At 38.3% G+C, this 15,180-nt stretch overlaps 1 protein-coding gene across 31 annotated transcripts in view; it reads right to left on the bottom strand.

Annotated features, from left to right (window-relative positions):
* The window catches only part of GPHN (gephyrin), a 401,006-nt gene that overhangs the window by 68,178 nt on the left and 317,648 nt on the right, over nt 1-15,180 (bottom strand). For all 31 annotated transcript variants that reach the window (XM_072428975.1, XM_072428977.1, XM_072428985.1 and 28 more), the window contains 5 exons: nt 13,099-13,191; nt 12,886-12,941; nt 9,132-9,251; nt 8,883-8,941; nt 5,949-6,102 (listed from right to left, as the gene is read on the bottom strand). In XM_072428975.1, the coding sequence (XP_072285076.1) occupies nt 5,949-6,102; nt 8,883-8,941; nt 9,132-9,251; nt 12,886-12,941; nt 13,099-13,191 (482 nt within the window). The remainder of the gene's footprint in view (nt 1-5,948; nt 6,103-8,882; nt 8,942-9,131; nt 9,252-12,885; nt 12,942-13,098; nt 13,192-15,180) is intronic.

Here is a 15,180-nt window from a genome sequence, read left to right as displayed (position 1 = left end):
GGCCGCGAGCTTTTTCAGTTGCTGAATAGCGCGATGGCGTACGATTTCGGATCGGCTGAACACAATGAGATGAGTTCCACCCACTGGGTGGGTGAAACTCCTATCATTATCCAGAGGGGACCAGCTGATGCTCATTTGATCAATAAAGCCCAATAAAAGGTCTGGTTCCAATGATTGGGGGGACCAATAAAATTCCTGTTTGCCCATAAAAAGCCTGCACATGTTTTTGCTTGTATAGCCCAAAAGAGACAAGAGAGAAATGGTAAAAAAAGAAATGGGGGAAGGGGTGTTTCAGTTATAGGCCATGGCATGCTGCTTTCTGATCTGCTACTATGTCCCTGAAAAGACATGGTAGGTAAATGGTTCCTAGGAGAGAGACACAGGGAAGAAGATATGAAAGAAAACGGATAAAGACAAAAAAGACATGGGAGAAAAAAAATAGAGAGAAAAGACTTGCATAGGAACAATAGGTCTGAAATGGTAACAGACAGCAAAGAAGGGTGGAGAGGAAAGAGATATGGGGGAGTGAGAGTAAAGGTAGTGTTCAGGGGATGACAGTGGAACAATTGGTGGAGAGAAGGGAGACAGAGCAAGAGGAGTGGAGATGAGAGAAACATAGGATTAGCGTGCAGGAGCGAGAACAAGAGAACTAAAAGCAGAGATGGGCCAGGCTAGCCAGCAAGGGAACCAGGTGCAAGTGAAGAGTCAAGTTTAGCCTGAAAAGGATCTGTGTGCATGTACAGGATCTGGTACAGCCGAAAAGAGATCCAGATGAAAGCAGATGGTCTTGTTAGCCAATAAATGAGCCAGCTGCAAGTGAAGCCTAACCCTCCATGTCTACCTGATTCCTTAGTTACCCCAGACCCTTCACTTGACTTCTGCAATGTTGGAATATGCAAAACATTTAGATATGGAGGAGGGGGCACAATATGTTTACCAAGTATGGAGTCCAGGAATTTCTGATGACAGCCCTGCTTAGGAGGTTATAAACTGTATGTCTCAAACAGATATATAATTTTTTCTTTTCTTAGAAAAATGCTGCTACTTTGGGAGAGGGCAATGGAGGTCTGTTCAGGCCATCCCATTACAACCCTTTAATAATTTGTAAAACTTTCTATTTTTATATCAACACTGTAATCCACTGTGAAAGCTGCATCCTTTGATGTGCCTGTTGTTAAGTACAAGATTTGTTAAGTATAAGATTTGTTTGCAAAGCCTATAATCACTATGACTGGTTGTCACACAAATTGTCAAATTACGAGAAAGAAAAATTATTATGTATAATAAAATATATTGTATAAGACGCCAGGGCTGGGTACTGAATGGTAGAAATATTCCTCCCTCCTTTAGGTCATGGTCCCTCTGAAAAGAGGTTAAAGAGGTACTGCAAGAGTCTGGGAATTTCTGGGTCATTTGTGGTGGCCATTTTTATTAGGATATTACAGGGCCCATATTCTTGAATAGGAGAGAAGAATCCGAGTGGGCCTTCCTATCACATTACAGCCCAGGATTTACAACTCACCTGACAGGTATGTCTGGTTCTGTCAGAAAGTAGAGGGGCCGAATGAGTCTCAGTCTGAGTGCAGACAGCATAGCTGAAGAGAGCAGGACTGGGCAGCTCCATGCTGTTTTGAGAGTAAAGACTGTTAAAACTGCAAAACTTGATACTTGTAAGTACTAGGTCCAATCCTGGGGTAGTTGCAAGGGAGGCAGGCCTTTTTTTATAATCCTTTTTTTTTGGTTCCGCTGGACTAAGCTGTTGTTGCGTTATGTTTATCCTGGAAGTGAAGTGAAGCTTTTTGAGTTATGTCCAATAAATGGACTTTGAAAAGACTCCACTGTGTCTTGCGATGTGCTGATCCCCCTAATTCACAACATTTATATATGTCTTTAACCCTGCCTCAACTGCCCTAAACACGTACAGTATTTGTGGGGAGAATTCACCTGTTTTTTTTTTAGAAATCTCTATTGGAATAACGGATTAGTTTTATCAAATACCTTTCCCCTGCCATTACTGGCTCCCCCAGTGTAACTTACCACATCTACACTTGCAACCAGTGCTCCTTTTACATACCCTGCCCCCCCTATTAGAAATTAGGAGTTAAAACACACAAACCTTAAACAATAACTGCTTGAATTCTTCATCTCTATCAACATTTAAGTCTTGAGAAGGTTTGCACTCAACCAACTAGTTCACCAACAGAAAACTGCTTGGGTATGGTATTCAGCATTTCTAATTATTGAAAGTGAAGTTAACTACAGGGCCATGTTGAGATTTGCTTGATTGTGCGGACCAACACAGTTGGTTTATTTTATATTGTTTAAATACCAGCATTTTTTTTTTTTTATAATGAATCTGCTGTTAAACTGAATGTAATAGGTGGCTAGTGTAATCCTATTCATCCAGGAAATAAGCACTTAAGATAGGGCAGGTAAAGCCCTTTCTCATGACTAATTTTCACTTTAAGCTTCTAGTGCAATCAGATATTTTAATTGGACTGGTAATGGGATCTGAAGTATTCCAGGAGGTAGGAATAATTCCACATGCATACATTTTCAAAGCGATAGTTCAAAATAGCCAGTTTATTGTGCAGAGCAACAGAAAAGTAATGATATGAACAGAGAAGCATCTTTTTTTTAGCAATTCAATCGACACCGATGGGTCCAGGTAAGTGTTTTTTTACTTTTTTAACTACCCCGAGTGTGACTCAGGGTTACCACTTTCAGCTTGTTTTTTTTACCCTGAGTCACACTCGGGGTTAGCTCTGGGGAGTTGAGTCACGTTCAAATTGGAAGTAAAAATAAGTATATCTGTACTAGACCTAACTGTTGTTCCTATTTTTGGAATGTTTCTTCTCCTTTATCCAATAATTATTATTATTTATATTATTAAACAGGATTTATATAGCGCCAACATATTACGCAGCGCTGTACAATAAATGGGGGTTGCAAATGACAGACTAATACAGACAGTGATACAGAAGGTCATCTTCATCACTGGCATGATGTCACAGAAGAAACGGTTGATGGTTTTTGACCTATAGCATGTTAACTTGAGCAGTCCAAAAAGAATTGGGATACTTTCTATGGCACCCAAAACCCAACATGACATTATTAGTAGAGTACAAACTGGGCAATTTATGATCATGTTGTAGTATAGTGGGTTGCATATGGCTACATAGCGATCATAACTCATGGCGGTCAAGATAAGTAGCTCAGCACATAAACCAGTACAAACAATTACGGATTCCAAGCACTAATAACTTCTTAGTATCAAACAACATTTTAGCAAAGTGTTATTGGTTCTGGTAATTATTAATTATCATTAACAATAAAGAAAAACTGCCATGAAAAAAAAAAATGCCTCAAGCATGCGCAGAAGGAGCAGCCTCCTGGGATAAGTGACATAGGTATCCCAGGAGGCTGTGGGCTAAAGACAAAGTGGAAAGTATGCATATGTGAAGGCACACTTTGCAGACAGATCCAAAACATTGCCCACTAAAATGCAAAGAAACAGCTCCTAAAGCTCGGAACTGGGTTGTTAAAACACCACCCACAGCTTCCAAGATGGCGCCGGGCAACACTCCTACTGCCTCAGGGCATCCCCCTTCCTCCTTCTCCACGTGAATGTATATCGGGTGGATTCAAGTGGATTCAGCACAGGGAGGTAAGCAGAACATTGATACCCCTGAATAAGCACTCCCTCCCAGGGCCTCACTACCTCTAGCCACATAGGAGACTCTCCCTCCCCTGCCTCCTCCCAGGACACAGACTCCCTCTTAAGAAACCTTAGCTTACTCAAGGAAGATAACATGTGCCCCTCCAGCCCTTACAGCTTCCCTGCAGAATCCAGGCCAGATACAGGATACTCTGGGGAATCTTTAAGCAATGTATAATGTAACACTGTATAATGTTCACTCAAAAATAAGATATTTAATCTTCTCATTTTGAGGGGTTTAAAGGAAGGGAATTAGGTTTATCATGGTCAAAGATCTTTTTAATGGTTATGCAAATTTGGGACTCTATAACTAGGGGAAGCTTCTTGGGGGACTCCAACTATGAAGCTATAGAGATTAATTCAAAGTTTTTATGAAACAAATCCTTTTTAATGAAGCTTGAAATAAATCATTATTTTTATAATTGTTGCAATATGTATTTTTTTCCAATTGAATGCCTTTAAAGTCCAAAAAAATCATCTATCCATATTTGTTCAAATACTCTGGGGATGCCACTTTAATAGACAGCTTTGCAGATTTAGTGTTCTATCTATTGATTTCTTTTGAATCAGTTTGGGAGGATAGCAGCGATAAAGATCCTTACCACGCTTTAATATCTCTTTTGTACACTACCAATTATAATTTAGTACACTACCAATTTCATAATTATGATCACTAAAGCAATATTCTGATACATTCAAAACTAAGCTGCTAAAATTTACATGGGGGTAACAAATTCCATATAATTAACACCTCTACTCTTTACACAACCAAGCTTCTGGGGGGCCTTGGAGCACCTAATATATTGTTTTATCAGCGGGTGGCACAAACTGATATTGTGTCAAAACACTAATCTCTAATCACAGGTCGCAATGGACAATCCTGGAAGCGCTTTCATGCCCTTCAATTCTTATTGAGACAATAATGTGGATCCCTGCCAGTAAATGGCCTGAAAACTATGCCCCTCACTATCAAAAGCTCTGGCAGTTTGGGATGGCCAAAGACAGAATCATAGGATATTTACAATTACCAGCCTTCAAACACTCTAAATTAAAGGGAGTTACTCTTCCTCTGAGAAGAGCACAGCATTTCAAAAAGTCCTGCCGCTCTCCTTTAAAAACAAAAGTAGGATTTCTGCAGTTTACTTTAGCCTGTTTAATCCTCAAAAGAAGCTTCTCTACATGACTCAATGGGTAGAAAATCTTGACATGGAATGAAAAACTTGAGATCGCCAGGATATTGCAAGCTCCCTTTCTTCAATTTTTCCTAACACTTCACTCATAGGAGCAAATTATAAGGTATTGATTAGATGGTATCTGCCCCCCCCTCCTAAGGCTCCACAAAGTTAACCCAAGTAATTCTCCTTGTTATAGGGGCTGTGGGCAAATGGGCACCCTACTACACTCTTGGTGGCACTGCCCACGGGTCTAGAGATTCTGGATTAGCATTCTATATTCTAATCTACTCAGTTACACAAATTCATTTATCGAAGCGATTTGAGAGTGTGTTATTCTCAAAATTAGATGAGTCTACCCTGAGGGCAGCATCTCGTTGTCATACATATTTTTAGCAGCTCGTATCACGATAGCTTGCCTTTGGGAGGCTTCCTCTATAACAATTGCCTTCACCAGAAAAAAGTTAAATTAGAGAATGACAAATGATTAATTGGCCTGCACCATTAAAGATAGACTGACAGTGTTTTATAAAACTTGGGACCCATGGCTAACCTTTAATTCCATTTAGAAACCATGAGAGAACCCCCCCCCCCACCTTTTTCCCACCTGTCCCATTTATTTCCTTCTCCCTAAATTTTATACAATAGCAGGTTGGGAAAGAGGAATTGTGAAATAAGGGTTTGCACATAATGATAACTGAATGGCCAGTTTGGGTTCTTCGGCCCAAATAGTGCTATGTTTGTGTATGTTCAGTTGTCCAAAGCAAAGTCTGTTTTGTATCCTGACCCTAATTGCTTATGTTCTGATGTTTTTCCCATTGCACATTTGTACATGTCTTTCCTGCTGTATTGTTTAAGGTTTTTGCTCTTCACCCTACCTCCCGATCTTTGATGTAAAGCTCCCAAAAAACTTTGAAATTAAAGACAGAAGGGGATGGGTTTACCCCTACAATCGTAAACAAACCTTACCTTATATAAAGTAGAAAATATGCTGATAGATCTGTTTTACCTATCAATAAATAAAAACAAACGTGGCACAATATCTTTACTGCACAAACCTCATTTCCTGTTGACATAACTGCAACTACTGGGAACTTGTGTACTTCAACTTCTGTGACACCAACAGTTGCCAATAAACCAATTTCTGATGGTCCCATGTGAGTCCCCTTTGCCAGAACACACTCGCCTCTTTTAATGTCATGGCCAATAGGTCTACAAACAGAAAGGACATAAAATGATTATGCACAATGCTCAATAAAAGAAATAAATGAATGGCTATGCAACCTTATTTCTTTTCTATACATCAATATGTATAATCAGAATAAACTGCAAGTAATTAACGCAGCTGAACAAATAAACATTTTTTTTCACTTGCCAAGGATTTTTTAATATATTTAGTGTATTCCAGGTTTGCTGAACCTAAAAACAACATCAGCTTCATTGAATTGGCTCTAGTTCTGGTGATACAGGAATCAGAATAGACCATTTTTACCAACAACAAATGTTAACACATGCATATTATTATCAAACTTTATCAACACCGATGTTTTGCATTTTATTATTACTATATTAAATGTAGCATTATTTTAATGAAACTTTCATTTGCCTTCTTTTTATTCATACATTTTCCTTTTTTACAGAAATGTGAGTATAATAATATTTAAGAAGAAGATGTTTAAATGACCCTAATGTATTTTGCAACATTTGAGGTGAATATTCTTGGCAAAAACAGAGATGAAACAATACAGAATTTGTGAAACAAGCACATCTTGCATATTTTGGTATTAAACCAAGATATGTGTTGGGCTCCCCATATGGTATGCAAAACTTGTGTAGAGTGTCTACGTCAGTGGAAAAATGGAAAACTGAAAAGTTTGAAATTTGGTGTACCTATGGTATGGCGAGAACCCAAAAATCATCATAATGATTGTTAGTTTTGTGCTGTGAATACAATAGATTTCAATTGTTACAAGAAAAACAAGTGGGAGTACCCTGATTTGGAATCAGCAAGACGACCTGTGCCGCATGGTGCTGATGTTCCCATACCATTGTTCAGTACACTCCCTGATATTCCTTTATCTGACATGGAAGATATACAGGGTTCGGAGTGTAATCCAGGAGTTAGCAGTGGAAGTGAATATGAAGGAAGTGTTTCATCAAACCAGCAACGCGACCTATGTCTGTCAAAACAAGCATCTGAACATTTAGCATCCAAGCAAAAAGAAAAACTGTCTGGGACTGAAAGTTAAAATAACGATTTATAGGACAAGAGAGGTGACACTCCTACCATATTTCAGTGAAGATGGAGACTTAGTGTACTGTTGTAATCTCCCTGGACTACTAGCCCATATATGAGTACCAGAATACCGAGCAGAAGACTGGCGGCTTTTTATAGACAGTTCCACTTGACGTTTGAAATCAGTTTTACTGCATAATGGCAACTGCTATGCATCAATTCTAATTGGTCACTCAACAAAACTTAAAGAAGAGTATGAAAATATCCAAATGGTCATACAAATGTGTTGCTATCATGAACACCAATGTGTCCATATGTGTTGATTTAAAAATGGTGAACATCCTACTTGGACAGCAAAATGGATACACAAAGTACCTATGTTTCACCTGCTTGTGGGATAGTGGAGCAAAGTAGGATCAATAGAAAAAAGTGACATGGCCTCCAAGGGAAAACATGAAAAAAGGTGCAGCTAACATCAATAATGAGTCATTGGTTCACAAAGAAAAATCATTCTCCCTCCACTGCACATAAAGTTAGGATTAATGAAGCAATTTGTTAGAGCTCTGAACAAGGATGGTGATTGCTTCAAATACATTTGTAGATTCTTCCCTGGATCGAGTACTAAAAAAATTAAAGCAGGGATCTTTGATGGACCCCAGATTTGGAAACTGATAAATGATTCAAATTTCACAAGTTACATGACTGATACTGAAGCTTCTGCCTGGCACAGCTATGTCATGGTTGTCGGGAACTTCTTGGGCAACCATAAAGCACAAAATTATGAGAAACTGGTACAAAACTTGCTCTTAAACTTTAAAAATGTGGGTGCTACTATAAGCATAAAGGTACACTATCTCCATAGCCATTTGCAAAAAAAATTCCAGAAAACCATTGCAATTTCCGTGAGGAACAAGGGGAGAGGTTCCATCAATATATATTGGTGATGGAAGAAAGGTATCAAGGCAGATGGGATAGACACATGATGGCAGACTACTGCTGGAGTCTTCAACATGATTGTCCTGATCATAAGCATAAAAGGAAGTCGTACAAACTTGGGTTTTTCAATGACTCTTGGTGATTAGTTCTGTAATTAAACTGAATATAGGATATATTGACATTAAATATTTCAAAACATTAATTTTGTATACATAGGCATAACTAGTTTATTTTGCTAAATTTTCATGTTTCATTAGTTTTCTATAAGGTCATTACTGAGGTCATTATTTTGAAAACTAGAGCCAATCTAGCAAAACCAATACCATATTTAGAATCTGTGCATCAAACACACAGTGTGATATAAAAGTGGCAAGTTTCTAAATCTCTGTAGTTGCATAGAGAGAATAATTAACTGCAAATATTCATAAACAATGTATTCTCACATTAAATTGTTTTAAACATGGACAAAAACATTTTTAATCCAGACTCACACTAGCAATCTTGAGTATTTTTTATACTGTAGTTAATAATGATAACCATGAAATGCTTTAGAAACCCTTCTGGTCTTACTTGTCTATGGCTCTCCAAGTTATGTGCTGTGTGACCTGCAGGGAGCTACACAGCCATGGCATGAAAAAAACAACTTCTGTACTAACATATGCTCTAAACAGAAATCTCTCTCCCCACTCTACGTTTCTCAGCAAGCAACAGAAGGAAAACCTCAGAAAAGTGAGAATACCATTCTAGGAGGTTGCAAAGGAGGGGAATTCTCTTTGGCTATTATAAATATATATATGTGATATCATATATTAAGTATCACCTTATATCTTGCCCTGGACGAGCCTGAACCAATATACGAACTTCCAGTTCCTCTGTTCCCTGTAAAATAAAAGTGTTTACTTAAGACAAACAGTGCTGCCAAGGTGCAGATCAAAAAACCTAGGCCAACTTAGCATAAGAAATAGTAAATCCTAGCTTTTTGACTGACCAAAATTTGCCTATGTTCCTGCATTTTCATATGACGTATGTTTTGTGAGGTGTTGAGCATCTGTGTCACACATTTACTCACGTCATCTGATTCTCTAATAAGCTCAGTATCCTCCACTTGAACAACTGCATCAGCACCACATGGAATTGGAGCACCAGTTGTTACTCTCATTACTTGACCTGGCATCACAGTTTGAGTTGGCTAAGGTAAAAAGAAAAGAAGGATATATAACCTTGTATGAAGAAATACATCTAGTTATAAATACTGCATAAAGGACAGCAATTCAAGTAAAATAGTACTTTTTATATCAGATACAAACAACATTGCAGTTCAAGGACCTTCACAGACACATTTATACTATTGGCATGTATAATCATATTAAACGTCTCCTTTCCCTAATCCAGGTTTTTATTCCATTTTTTTCTAATTTGACTCTCTTTGAATGACAATTTTCTCTGTTACTTACACATTTATTACTTGTTATACACATTACTTGTCTATACACAGATCTGCCTAACCTGACAACTTTCATAGTTAGGAGGAAAGATGCTTAGTCTAAACCAGTGTTTCCCAAATTTTTTTTTATAATAAGGTAATCCTTTGAACAAACTTTCAGGTCTTCAGGAAACCCCTGCTTTATTTACTATATCCACAACTAACAGCAAATTGGTGTGGTGGACATGAAAAGAATGCCACTTACATTGCTGACCAGTGTGAAGCATGTAACCGTTACAGACAGCCAAAAAGATTCTTAGTATCAGTTAAGTATTGATCATTGCTCAAAGAACCCTTAGCAACTCCTGGAGGAACCCTAGTTGAGACAAACTGGTCTAAACCAAATGATTCTTGTTGCTCCCACATTTCAACCCTATATACTCCTTATTCATATGTTATACTGATATAATATGTAACCTCATATTACATGTTATTTTACATGCTGAATAACTGACATTGCTTTAACAACGTCATACAATCTAATCCGTGTATGTTTTTCTATCTTTCTTTCACTAATCTACTCTTTATAGAAAAATATAAAAGTAGTCACTTGCTTATAAACTAAGGCTCTAAACCAAATGTAATATTGCCCCAATAACACAATTAGCAAGTCGTGAATTAAAAACACCCACATTATTTGTTCATGCTAGTAACGTCAAAAAACACTGAACTAATGTAAAAGGGTAATAATATGATTCCAACAAAAGGGAAGTCATCAATGCTAGATGCTTTGAAGTGTTTGATTTCAGTACGTTTTGGGCAGAGTCTGTAACAAACATGGTGTGAATGTTTTAGAAAGGTTTCAAAACTACTTATTCCAGGTCAATGTCCTACTCAGCACTGAAGTCAAAGCATCAGAATGACAAGCAAGAAACTAGAATTCTCAAAGCATGACAGTAATGGCAGTCATTATTATTATCTCAAAACATTATCCCTTAAAGCAAAGCAATGCTTTTGCAATTTAAAAAAAAAAAAATGAATCGAATTTGTTAATGATTTATTTAAAATGATTGTATAGTTTCTAATGTTAAATCTAAACCATGTTGTTCATTTAGTTCAGAAATATATTTTAAACCTGGTATGACTGCTTTAGGATTTTGTCAAAATCTCAGAATATATATAAGTTATTGTATTATATATTGTATTATATGATCAACCTGTATAAATATATAAGTGGTCCATATAAAGAAATATATTCACTTTAAGGTTATTGCAAAGAACACAGGGGAATATTTGTAGAATAAGGGATTCTTCTTCATTGTTTTTTTTAGTTTGTTTTTTATTTGGGTAGTACAAGGTAATACAACAGTATATATTACATAAAACAAACCTGATACAGATTAGAGGTAAAACATCACACAGATATGTGCTTAACAAGTTGATAAACAATGCAGGTATAGTAAAACGAGGAGTAGTGAAAAATAGGAACCAAAAGTGCATAATAATAAACACCCTAACATACACAAGAAGATGGGATATTAGGTGAACTAAATTTGGAGAATAATAAACTTGGAGAATGTAGATGGGGAGAGTGAAGCAACTAAATCAATGTGCACTGGCGGATCATTGAGAGCCATCCTGTAAGTGTACAACGTGGTTAATTGAAAAGATTGAATCATTTTCTGCTTTGTGAGAGTGGGAACAGAATCTATGGAAGATTCTTAAACATTGAAAAAACACTAAACGCTCGTTCTCTAGTCCAGCGAAGCCTCTACCCAATCCATTTGAAACACAAACATAAATTTCTCAAGGAATAATACAAGACAGGGGGAATTTAGGGCAAATCCATTTATGTAAAATTACTTCCTTTGCGGCTTGAGAAACAATGGCTAGGAGTTTTCTGTTTCCTCTTGTTATACGGTAGCCCTGCAAATCCAAAAATCCTGATATATGCTAATTCCAGAGAAAAAGGGTAAATAATTCACTAGGAAAGTTAACGTGTAGAATGTTTGCCAGAAATATTTTATATTTGGGTTTGCTATGTACAATAGGAAATTGCCAGCAAATGCTGTGGCCTTCAAAGTTCAGTCGCCTATCTTGGCTCCCCTAAAACCGGGAAAGGATTCCAAGAGATGTAGTAGGGGATCTTGGGCAAGGTTAAATAGGATGAGGAACAGAGGGCCCCCCCCGTCTCATTCATTTAGACTTGGCGATGGGTTTAGATAAATCTCCAATTAACTTGATGTTAGGTGGATGGGTTATTGTAAACTTATTGTATGGTATGTAGGCAGTCGAAAACAGATCAAACACCCTAGTTGTTAGGACTCTATATAGAAGAGGCCATTCTGTTTTGTCAAATGCTTTCTTAGCATCCAATCCCAGTAACAATGACCCAAGAGAGCTCAGGTAAGTAAGACTTCACCATGGCCAAGATAGCTATTTTATCCACATCATATCCAGATTGTGGAATACTGATTCCTAATAAATCCCAGTTGGTGATTAGTGAGGATCGAAGGAGAAAGGACTGCAACCAGTTTTGCCAGGATCTTGTAATTGTTATTCAGCAGTGAGATGAGTCGGTATGAGAAGGCCAACTCTGGGTCTTTTCCCTCCTTTTAAATTAGAGTGGTTCATGTTCCATTAAAATCGGGGAAGGGGCTGCATGCGTCAAGATGCACCAGGGCTTGGGGTTTTACCAGCAGCCATAGAGCCTCCTGTCCTGCTTATCTCTACTTCTGTAATGAGGAGATCTCTTTGTTCTGTGGACAGCTTGTGAAGTTTCACTTTTGTCAAAAGAATATTCAGCAAATCAGGGGATGGGAGGTTGAACTGAATAGTGTTGACCTTAGTATTGTTCAAAAGCAGATAAGATAGACTCATGTGAATTTAAGGGCCCAGTGGTAGTAGGATCTTTGACCTTTAAGAATATGATGCTCAGGCCATGAGGCCTCACTAAACACTCACTCTAAACAAAGAATTTGCCTGGACTTTTGAAAAAACTGAATGTTAAATTACCTAAGCTTTATAGTGAGAGCTGTGTTTTGTTAGTAGTGAGTTTTATAAAACTGGGTAATTTTTCCTTGCAATTCCAACACTTGCAAGTATTTGGGCTTGATACTCTTTGCGGATTTGAAAATGATAAGTCATTATATGCCCCTCATAATTGTTTTTAAGGTACTCCACAGTAATATTGGAGTATTCCAGTACTCTAAGCTTGCTTTCCAGGGTAACTTTTTTTTAGAAAGGCTGGTTTAAGTGTAAGGAAAATATCACTGGATGCAAATTTTACCTTTAGTTATTTGAATTTTATTCAGTTTAAAAGCCTAAAAAAACTTCTGGTAAGTCAGGTTTTTTAGGGAGACAAACACAATACAAAAGACAATACACAGATGATCCTCACCTGTTCTCCAGCTTGAGACTCGCCTATAATAAAACGATCTCCTGGGCCATCTGCAGCTAAGAAAATATTTAGAATATTAAAAAACTAAAGAAAGAACTCAATATAAAACTTAAAGACCACAGTAGGATGAAGTTTGAAGTACTTTTTGATACTAAATTGTCATTTTTAAATTTTAGCACTTAAATAATTTAATATTACAAAACATTGATTTACCTCTTACTGCATACCCATCCTTTACCGATGCAGGGAATGGTGGTAAATTGTCTTTTGCATACACCTCTTGGGCGAGCACACGTCCCATTCCATCTTGAGAGGAACAAATAAAGATATCAACGTTTTAGTTAGGAAGTAATTGGAAAATTTAAATAACATGGTCATTAAATGTTAGAAAACTAAGAAAACTCTAATTTCACTGGCTCTCCATCGTTTTTAATAGTCCCCTAAATGGTGAAAAAAGGACAAGCTAGCAGAATTTTGAATAGAAGTAGCAGTACATTCTGAATTAATTCCAATATTGTTGGAGGTGAGTTTACAGGATTCAGATTTAATTGGAGTAGGGTAATTTTAGCCAAATTTGTAGGTAGTGAGTTTTCAAACTTTTTAATGCACTGCATAGCTACCTGCATCTTGTGTGCCTGCAGTTAGGTCTGTGCCTCCAATAAACTGTGTTGCCACTTGCCAACATTTACCATAGTTCTCCCCAGCCCCCTTTTGGTGGGCGAGCCCCCCGGCTGCCCTGCCCCCTCCCCCTGACTCTCATCAGCAACTCTAATCCTCTGAACAGACAACTGAGAGGCTGCGCTGTTCTCAGCTGTCATCCGTTCAGTGGATTCCATCAGCTAATAAGAGCCGTTTGGAGGGAGAAGAGCACAGCACAGCTATGATGAGACAGGGACACAGGCTTCCCCTCCCCCATTCTATAGCTGTGCCTAATCTCCTTTTAAAAAAAAAAAAAAAAACACTGTGTAACAATGTCTCCGCCCGAATGGGCGTGTGTAAGGACGTAATCAGATGTGTGTGTAACTGCATGTCATTCTGCAGCCTTAAGCTACGTACACGTCAGATTTTTATCGCACGATAATCGGCATCGGCCAATTATCGGGCGAAAATCTGCCGTGTGTACAGTCGGTGTCGTCCATCGTCCGGACGACCGACCTGCCGGATCCACGGACGATGGACGACAGCCGATCCTAATGAAAGGGAAGGGGAGAGCGCGCAGCAGGGTGCCGCTCTGTCGCTCTCCCCCTCCCCTCTCCGTAGAGCATGAACGGTGCTGTACAGCACCGTTCATGCATCGTGCACTCCCTTGTCGTTGGAAAGGATCGTGAAAGATCCTTTCCAACGACAAAAATTGCAAGTGTGTACGCAGCTTTACAGCTCTCTGTGTATAAACCTTCTTATCTCCTAAATTGTATGTTTCAGCACCCCAGCTTTTAAAAATTGCAAGATATGGGAATCAGAACTGTAAAAACTTGTTGTGAAAACACAACATTGGGAGTACTGTTTTAAAAGCAAGTGCGCCTAGGAGTCCTTAATTAAAAATGCAAATTGGGGACCCACAGGGTCACTTACATAGCAAGGAGAATTGGGATGGGGCCCTTAAATTGATACCTACCTGTCACAAATCTATAACTGTCATACTATGTTACTCTGTCTGCTTCTCTTTGAATCCCAAATTCCATATTATGGTGGGGTACACAAAACCGAAAATGTAGGTGCACTGGGGGGACACCTTCGGCTACCCCCTCCCACTAAAATGTCATTATTATGGCAAACACACTGCCCTGTTACACATTACTGCCCACTTCTAACACTTGAACCCAAATTTCTCTGAAATGGGGAGGTGTAGGAAACTTAAAATGTGTAGGGAAAGTCTGTGGATAGCACCCCCAAAAATTTTTACTATGTTAACATTGGACCATAAACGAAATTCTGCCCATCAAAACAAAGGTACTGGTAGGGAACAGTCACGTGTAACAGGCAACGGGTTTTGAGGGGCAGAGTTTATGTTGTAATGATGCCATGGAGATGAAAGTTTGGGAGGCCTTAGCCACAAGTGTCCCGCAGTTGCACCTATATATTTGTTTACCTGCACCTCTCTGTTCTAGAGAAATTAGGGTTCAAGGCAGGGAAGTGGACAGTGTTTTTTTATGTTCTAATAATGCCATGCTAATTAATTTTTTTTTTTTTGGGGGGGGGGGGGGTTGTACAAGTGTTCCCCACTTGCACCTACATTTTCAGTTTTCTGCACCTTCCTATTCCAGATACATTGGGGTTCAAAGAACAGAAGCAAAA

The sequence above is a fragment of the Pyxicephalus adspersus genome, chromosome 12 (assembly GCF_032062135.1).
Source record: "Pyxicephalus adspersus chromosome 12, UCB_Pads_2.0, whole genome shotgun sequence".
Taxonomy (NCBI): domain Eukaryota; kingdom Metazoa; phylum Chordata; class Amphibia; order Anura; family Pyxicephalidae; genus Pyxicephalus; species Pyxicephalus adspersus.
Note: the sequence above shows the minus strand (reverse complement) of the source record. Positions and strands in the feature narration are given on the sequence as shown.